The sequence below is a fragment of the Bicyclus anynana genome, chromosome 7 (genome assembly GCF_947172395.1).
Source record: "Bicyclus anynana chromosome 7, ilBicAnyn1.1, whole genome shotgun sequence".
Taxonomy (NCBI): domain Eukaryota; kingdom Metazoa; phylum Arthropoda; class Insecta; order Lepidoptera; family Nymphalidae; genus Bicyclus; species Bicyclus anynana.
In genome coordinates this window covers 14933316-14943050 of record NC_069089.1, presented here as the reverse complement: position 1 = coordinate 14943050, position 9735 = coordinate 14933316, and the positions used below count along the sequence as shown (strand labels likewise).

Here is a 9735-nt window from a genome sequence, read left to right as displayed (position 1 = left end):
ACTGGGGGTTGGGGTGCAAACTGTAAGGGTGAATGAAAACAAGCCGAGAAAGTTTTACACGCATGCGCTTAACTTTCACCGAAAAAGTTCACGATTTAATTATTTTTCTATCTATACTAATATAAAGCTGAAGAGTTTGTTTGTTTGCCTGAACGAGCTAATCTCAGGAAATTACTGGTCCGATTTGATAAATTATTTCAGTGTTAGATAGCCCGTTTATCGAGGAAGGCTATAGACTATATAGTATTCCTACGGGAACGGGAACCACGCAGGCGAAACCACGCGGCGTCAGCTAGTAATGTTATAAAGAGGTAAAGATTGTGAGGTTGTAGGGAGAAATCTCTGAACCTTGGGAATCGATTTCGAAATTAGGGGAAAACCGGGAGACTTGGGAATCGATTTCGAAAAATCTTTACCAATAGAAAGTCATGTGATTTGTGAGTGTCATAGCCTATATTTTATTAATCCCTGTAATCCCATGGGACAGGAAGTAAATAATAACACTTAAAATAAATTTATTTTAGTATAACTAGGTTTTTATTCGTCGAAATCGATCCATTCATCTGCGTAGAACCGTAGAACGATGCTACAAACGGAGGTTAAAGCTACATTCGCACAGCATGGTCCTGGACATATTTTAACGTATGCGTTGGCATATGCTTTTTAACCGACTTCAAAAAGGAGGAGGTTCTCAATTCGGTCGGTATTCTTTTTTTTTTTTTTTTTTTATGTATGTACACCGATTACTCAAAGACGCCTGGACCGATTTCAAAAATTCTTTTTTTGTTTGAAACGGTATAGTCCTCATTTGGTCCCATTGCCATCATGTCAAGATCTGATGATGGAATCTTGAAGAAATTGAGAGATTTATTTATAGTTGTTTCTCTGTAAGTGACTGTAAATTCTTTAAGAGAAATAATGATTCTTTGACCACAAAAACAGGGGTGTAGCTACCGCCGTATCAGCCCTCTGTAGTGCAAGGCCCCCGGACAACAGCGGCCCCTTACGTATAAAAGCAAAACTAGTAAAATGCAATCCACAATCTCACTGAATCTGGTGCTTTCCGGAAAAAAAAACAAACACAAAAACTGTCTATAGAGTTTCACTTCAGAAATGACACAAGAAAAAAAAGCAATCTCTTTTTTAGGTTTTTCAAAAGTTGGAAACATCCTGAAGTCTCTTTCACATTTAAGCAAGGCCCCTTCAAGACACGCTACGTTACTGAGCTTATGAGCTACGCTGAGCTGACAAAGTTCCTAAAATGAGGCTATCTCAAGCACCCGTTCCATAATACTAAAAGACTTAATTAAGTTAATAGCGGATAATACAGCGTGCCAGAAAAGAGTTGGTGACTGTTGGCTAAAATAAAGAACAGGAATGGGCGGTCCACATCCACAACGCCTGCCGATTGATACGACAGCTTCGTTATCGCCACAGCTGGAACAAAAATATAATCATAATTATCTTTATCCAATCCTGGGTTCGATCCCCGGCTGGGCCGGTTGAGGTTTACTTAATTGGTCCAGGTCTGGCCGGTGGCGACTGTGACGAGTTACCACCCTACCGACAAAGACGTACCGCGAAGCGATTTAGCGTTCCGGTACGATGTCGTGTAGAAACCGAAAAGAGTATGGATTTCATCCTACTCCTAACAAGTTAGCCCGCTTCCATCTTAGATTGCATCATTACTTACCATCACGTGAGATTGTAGTCCGCGCGGGGCGGGGGGCGTGTAGCGATGATTGATAACCCCACGACTGATGATTTCACACCCGCGCAGTCTTTCCCCTGTCGCCCGCATATCATGGGAGTGTTATCAACGAACTTCCCAGACTATAGTTAGTGATGTATTGTTTATGTGTATTCTTACATACAATAATTCTGTCGAACATTTAAAAAAATACTACCTGATGAAGCCGCAGCTTCAGCTCCATGTTGATGTATTTCTAAAAAAGCTTTCTGTTTTGCTGACGAGACGTACAAAACACCATCTTGCGTTATTCCAGTGAGTCCAGAGTCGGTCTGGTTGAAAATTTGTTTCACCTCTGCCTGATTTGTATGGGAGAGGGGTTAATGCGAATAAATCATAATATACTACTATTATAGTTATGTACATTATAGTATAAGTATATAGTGGAGAAAATAGTAGTCTGAGACGGATATGATGTGTCTCGATCTCGGATTGGCTCGTGCCGACGCTACGTGGTGTGACTTGTTTCCGAAAAGAGTGAGGAGTTAGAGAGGGGCAGGATCTGGCGGGAACGACTGGCGATTTAAGGCGCTCATCGTACGGTCGTCTTTAATATTTTAGTGGCATTTGAGCCGGCCAGATTTCTTGTTGAGTAATTCTTTGTGGGTTACTTGGTACAGGCGGGGAGAATAGCTTGAGCAGTGAATAGTGAGTGTTGGCATTTTTTTTTTTATTCTTTACAAGTTAGCCCTTTAGGCATGTCGGAAGGGATCCTTTAAACCTGGATGCGAAGTCACAAGGCTCTGGGGCTGATACTCAAGGTATTCTCTTCCATTGTAGGGTTTGTTTTGGATCCAATTTGATTTGGTAATTAATAAAAATATTGTGAATATACCTAACCTTTGTTCAACATTGGTTCTCTTATTTTTGTAATCCACTTCTGAGTCTGCTGAAAATTCTCTATCTTCCAATGAAAAATCTTTCCTTGTAAAGATTAATTTTGTTTTTATCTTATTGGTTTTAATAAAACTTTAGAGTACGGAATTCATCGACAAATTAAGGTAGGTATAATAAAAGTTGTTAGTTAAAACTTATTAATCTATATCTACTACCTAGAGAGGAAATATTTGATCAATTGAATAGGCTCTGAAAATACTGAATTGATTTGAATAAGCAATTCACCGATGGAAAGTTACATTATCAGTGAGTAACATGGTTATATTATGTTATCGCCAAAATCCATAGGGAATGGGAACTGCGCGGGGTTCTGCCAGTAAAATATAAATACCTGTTCATACAAGTCTTTTAAATTCGACGTGGTTTCTAACTTGAACTTTGGTATAATTAAGTCGACAATTGTCTCCGTCATCTTTGCGATAGCCGTGTCCAGTAGCTCAGGAGCCAGTTTCAGCTGGTTCAGCAATACTGCCAACCCTTCACGCGCATTCGGCTTCACTATAATGAATGACGCCTTTTCACCCACGTACGGGATTTCAATTATCTAAAAACAGACAATAAGTTCGTGTTTTTGTTAGTTTCCGACCGAAAATTCGGCCAAAATAGGCCGATTTTTTTGCCGAAACCGCAATTGATTTCGGCTGTAGTCGTTCACGCTCGCCTAACTTCGTATGTCGCGGCAACGCTTTGGCGGACTTTGGCTCTGTATGTAGCAACAAAACTAACTTACTAACTAACTAACTAACTAACTTTAGAGGTTATGATTTGATGAATCTGTTTTTGAATAAGTTTAATTAATATTTTTATTGTTTTAATTTATAATTGTATTTTTGTGTGCAATGAAGTATTTCATCTTCTTTTTTTTATTCTCCTAAGTACAAATACAAAACAAAGTATTAATTAATAAGATTTCAAAATACCAATACTTAAAGTAATGAAACAGTAACAATAATTAGTAATTGATTATTGATAACTGAATAGCATTTTGCAATGAGATCTTCATTTGAAAAAATAATAATAATAATATTTTATAATATTATCCTCATTTCTGATTCGATCACGCAGAGATACTCCTAACATAGCTCGTTCCATCGCCCGCTGTGTGACTCTGAGCCTTCTTATGAGGCCCATAGTTAGCGACCAAGTCTCGGAACCATAGGTCATCACTGGCAACACGCACTGTTCGAAGACTTTTGTCTTCAGGCACTGAGGAATTTCGGACGAAAAGATGTCGCGAAGTTTCCCGAATGCAGCCCAGCCGAGTTGGATTCGACGTTTCACCTCTTTCTCGAAATTGGACCTACCTAACTGGATCATATGTCCTAGGTATATGTATTCGTCTACAATTTCGAGTGCAGCGTTCTCAACTATAACTGGGTGGAGCGATACATGAGCATTACACATTATTTTTGTTTTGCCCATGTTCATTTTCAGGCCCACCTGTTGAGAAACGCTGCTGAGGTCATTGAGCATGGTACTAAGGTCATCCAGAGTCTGTGCCATGATGACTACATCGTCCGCGAACCGCAGTTGAGTGATGTACTCGCCATTGATGTTGATGCCAAGTCCGCTCCAGTCCAGAAGCTTAAAGACGTCTTCCAGTGCGGCGGTAAATAGCTTCGGAGAGATCACATCTCCCTGACGCACTCCTCGCTGCAACTGGATTGGCCTCGTAGTCCCAAAGTGCTGGAATGGCGACCCCGCACTAGTAAGCGCAGTGTTGGCCGACCCCCCACAAGGTGGACTGACGACATCAAGCGAGTCGCAGGGATTCGCTGGATGCAGGTGGCTCAGTATCGTGATGTTTGGAAGTCCCTACAAAAGGCCTATATCCTGCAGTGGACGTCCATCGACTGATATGATGATGATGATGATAATATTATGTTAAATAAATGATTATAACAAATTTAATATACTGTGTTTTCATTTCATGTCCTAGTTAATGCAGAAATATGGCTAAAATGTACCAAACTTAAGGAATTTTATACTTGACCACATGAGTTTCGGTTTCGATTTTGGCCGAAACTGTAGCCACGGCCGAATATTCGGTTTTGGTTTAAGCCAGAAAACCAGGTTCGGTCGGACTCTAGTTTTTTAATATAACTAAATAAATTACATTGTAAATAATTGTACAGTCAATGGTTTCTCAATAAACCTTGATTGTGATCTCACATAATATGAAGAGAGGAGTCTGTCTATGATAGTAATGTAATGTTTAAAAGTATGTGTGACAATATACCTACCAGCAGTCACACTTTGAATTAAAATAGATGATAATGATGATCATGATGACGATGACGACGATGATGATGATGATGATTATGACAAGGACGATGATGACGTTACTTACTTTGGCGTTTAATGCTTTGAAATTGGTGTAGTTATAAATTCCTTTTCTCCTCATCATAGGAACCATTTGCCTCCCCATCGGTGTATGGAATATTCTGTTTTCCACTTTCTTAAAGGCTTCCTTCCATCTGCCCTAATGAATTTCATAATAAACAGTCTAAATAAACAGTCTTACACCGACATAGGGTCTCACGCCGCTTGATATATATTATATATCGATGCAGTTCTTTATACATTCAAATGCAAAAACTTAAATAAAACTCCATCGATAACGATATAATAGGTGACTTTGTTACAAATTAGGTAAAGGAAGTATTAAATTGGTAAGTACACAAGAATACTTACATTAAAATAAACAGCATTGATAAGTAACATAGAAGTTGAAGGTGTTATGTCAGAAGCAGAGACGATACCGTGTATCATATAGTTCGTTTGTGAAGATACCTTAAGAACAAAATATATTATTACCTTAGATAGAACAAATATAAATGTTTGCTTTAATATCCCACCAAAAGCAATAGCTCATTGAAGCCATTCAGCAAGAAAAACCGACTGGTTCACCTCGCCCGCCCGTTGATCGAGTAACTCGTAAAATTGACGCACAGGAGCCAGATAAATTCTTGAGCAAAAATATGCAGTAAGGTTAAAATAGTTACCTATCCGTGTGTAGATATAACAATCATATTTAAGTGAATATTAACCTGTTTCAATAAAGAAAAAGTTACTATTTATTATGCATCGCGCTCCACCAAAGAAACTTGAAATTCGTTTCTGCGCAATCATGGTAATGAAAATTCCCGATAATAATAAAATTAAGCATAGGTACAAATGTATGTTTATAGAAGTCCAGCTAATCACGTGGCCGGTCGGGTGCTGAATGGCTTTAATGAGTTATGAACACATTTCTACTACGTTACCCATGAATTAATTTCTTCTGCAGCGTACGTAGGGTACTGAAATTCTAATTTCACTGCACTCGCATCGAATATTTCCTTACTTTGACTCGCAAAGTTTCTGTCTATATGAACGTTTTGAGCTACATACAATCTGTTCGCTATATCCAATCTTACGCCCGGCAGATATTGCAACCCTTGTATGAGAGGTTTAAAATGATCCTGGATCTAAAAACAAAAAAAAATAGAGTTCTGAACATCCGAGTACAAAAACAGAACCCTTATAAGATCACTCGCTTATCCGTCTGTCGGGCAATTTTCTCCGAATCTACTGAATCGATTAATGACTTGTTACCACCCTACCGGCAAAGACGTACCGCCAAGCGATTTAGCGTTCCGATATGATGTCGTGTAGAAACCGAAAGGAGTGTGGATTTTCATTCTCCTCCTAACAAGTTAGCCCGTTTCCATCTTAGACTGCATCACACTTACTATCAGGTGAGATTGTAGTCAAGGGCTAACTTGTAAAAAAAAAAAAGTTGAAAGTAGAAGTCCAAAATTGCCCCCACTCTTCAGAACGATACAGAAATGAAAAATGTAAAAATGTCTAAAATTCTTGTATTTTTTACTAGATTACTACATTTGAATCTTAGACGAAATAATATTGGTCAACAGGGAAAGTGAGTGATTTCATTATTTTCATAATTAATAGAATAAATTTCGTTGAAAGACGAAGTCACACCAAAAAGCTACTATCCTACTAATATTGTAAACGCGAAAGTTTGTATAGATGTTTGGATGTTTGTTACTCTATAACGCCGCTACTACTGAAGCGATTTAGCTGAAATTTAGAATGGAAATAGATTTTACTCTGGATTAACACATAGGCTACTTTTTATCCCGAAAAAATCCATGGTTTCCCGAGATTTGCGAAAACTGATGATTTTGATGATATGAATGTTTGTTACTCTTTTATGCATCAACTGCTGAACCGAATTAGCTGAAATTTGATATTAAGATATATTATAAAGCCTGGATTAACACATTGACTACTTTCTACCCCGGAAAAATCCATGGTTTCCGAGGGATTTGTGAAAAACTAAATTCAAATCCACGCGGACGAAGTCGCGTCCGCTAGTAACAAAATAATTTTGCGGCCAAAATGGCCAGAAAAAAAAATTAAACACACCTGGGATTTCTTGGAGATGCCAATGGCTGCCAGCAATTCTTCCAGGCTCTTGCCGTCGGCACCAAGTGCTAGTTTGCCCAGGGGTAGCAAGGCTGATAGAGGTGAACACACTTTATTTTGACGTGGTTGTGTAATAGCCTTAAAAATGGATAGACAAAGTCTAAGAGCCCACTCAGTATAAAGCGACCTTCGCCAAGCTGTTTATTAAATACTAGCGGACGCCCGCGACTTCGTCCGCGTGAAAGTCGTTGTAAACTTTCAACTACCCCTATCCTACCCTACCCTAAACTACCTCTACCCTACCCCTACCCTACCACTACCCTACCCCCCTACCCTACCCTACCCTACCCCTACCCTACTCATTAAGGCTGCACTTCTTTATTTATTCCTCCCACCGCGAGTCGCGTCGAGCGCGGCAACCGTTACACAAAAATAATCCATATAGCATGAATTAGTATTCACGCGCGATGGCTTAGCATATTTCTTGTATAACTTTGGTGTTTCTTTACCGATTTTTATGATTCTTTTTTTATTGAATAGGTTATAATGTTAACTTTCTTATTAGGGATGATGAGTGTTATAAACATAAGAGTAGACAAATATAATTAGAAAGCTCCGAACTGCTAAGCTATTGGGAGTTACACGTGTTATTGTGAGTCAACCATAAAAGATAGACATATATATGCTGTTGTGTTTTTATAGATCATTTTAAGGAGAACATTTCCGTCATACATGATTTCTGTGTAGCTTTAACCATTAAGGCTGTACACGCGACGGAAGCTTAAAAAATTGAGTAACTTCTCCCGTTTTCTCAACATTTCTCTTCACTGCTCTGCTCCTATTGATCATAGCGTAATGAAAAGTATACTATAACCTGCCCAGGAGTATGTAGAATAATTGTACCAAGTTTCGTTAAAATCCGTCCAGTAGTTTTTGTTTCTATAAAGAACATACAGACAGACAGACAGACAGACAGACAGACAGACAGACAAAAATTTTACTGATTGCATTTTTGGCATCAGTACCGATCACTAATCACCCCCTGATAGTTATTTTGGAAATATATTTCATGTACAGAATTGACCTCTCTACAGATTTATTATAAGTATAGATATTTTTAATGGGTTAACCAAAATTATTCATTCCAGTGTGCCCAGTGGCAGTTCGAAACTGTGACGATCGCGTAAACGTACACGCGATTTTTTAAGGAATTGAAACAGCGCCATCTAGTGGCACTACTGCACAGCTGTTTCAATCCCATATAAATTCCCGTTTACTTTTACGCGATCGTCATTCAGGATGTAATTTATTAACAATATTATTTTTTAATATCTATACGGTTTTGTAAAATAGACAAATTAAGTACCAAACGAAAGTATCAAGTCTATAAAATATTTTTAGTCAACCCATCAATACTTACTTACTAATATTATAAATGCGAAAGCAAGTCTGTCTGTCTGTCACCTTTTCACGGCAAAGCCTCTGAACCGATTTGGATGAAATTTGGTATAGAGATAAAGTGAACATAGGCAATTTTACCGAAAAAGTTCACGTTTCCCGCGGGATTTGTAAAAATAAGAATTTCACGCGAACGAAGTTGCGGGCGTGCACTAGTTTGCAATATATTTATTGATATAATAGTTAGGTAGGTAAATTAATATAAAAAAAACATCCAATATCCAGCTCGGTCAAATTCGCTGAGCTATACTTACTAACAATGTAACATTAAAGACAGACAGACTGACAAAAAATTTAAAAAAGCTTGTTAGTGTTTTGGTGTTGTGTAAATAATAACAAGCACTTTAGAAAACAAAGTAATTTTGAAATCACAGACAGAAACTTAAATTTTATTTTTAGGTATTGAATAATAACTTTTACCAAAAAGAATGTTTTACTCAATTTCCCTTTCATATCGATTTTTGAAATGGAAATGTTCTGTGGAATATCGTTGCTTTTGTGTCTATGCCCTTTTTTGTGTTTCTTTGCCACGAGAACTGCTATCCATACTAAAATTACGTTAACTGTAAAAAATAATAAATGTAACTTTAATTAAATTAAAAATGGTCATTTTGTTATTATGGTGTTACTGCGCGTATTGAATACCTACCACAAGCGAAAATTCCAATATGATTGAATTACGACTAAAAGAAACTGAGCTTCGCGAGGGATTTAAAGACATGAGAAGTACAACAGCTCTACGGAAAACGGACTGGACTCACACCAAGAGCTCATGGGGGGAATCCCCGCCCCGCTGGACTATTGGCATACCCAATCCCAACACAGTATTTTGGATTACTGATCATATTAAAAATTTATGGCAAATTTTCTTTTTTAAAAAATTGAATACCTAGCTAATAATAAATTAATAATGCGTACTTGCTAATGATAATTTCATATTCATAGAGTTGTTACCATTAAATCACCGCAATACCTATTTACAGCTAAGCCAGTCTAATGCAAGAAAACAATTACATTTTCATGTAAGTGGAATTTATTTTTAATTGAATTATTAATGTTTACGGTTTTAATACGAACCATGCGCGATGTACCGTGAAATCAAAGTGCTTGCGTGCTACACTTGAATTTCACTTTTCACTATTTAGGTATTTATCAAAATGAACATCAAATCAGTTGACAAAATGTAATTTACCTACTGT

General features: G+C 37.7%; 1 protein-coding gene across 1 annotated transcript; it reads right to left on the bottom strand.

The window, feature by feature from the left end:
- Positions 1-289: 289 nt before the first annotated feature.
- LOC128198220 (antichymotrypsin-2-like) lies at positions 290-9087 on the bottom strand. The gene is made up of 8 exons (XM_052882408.1): positions 8957-9087; positions 7079-7216; positions 5914-6117; positions 5342-5440; positions 4998-5129; positions 2979-3191; positions 1908-2049; positions 290-1437 (listed from the first exon to the last, which is right to left on the bottom strand). The coding sequence occupies exons 1-8, from the start codon at positions 8987-8989 to the stop codon at positions 1307-1309; spliced, it is 1092 nt and encodes a 363-aa protein (XP_052738368.1). The 5' UTR covers positions 8990-9087; the 3' UTR covers positions 290-1306.
- Positions 9088-9735: the final 648 nt, after the last annotated feature.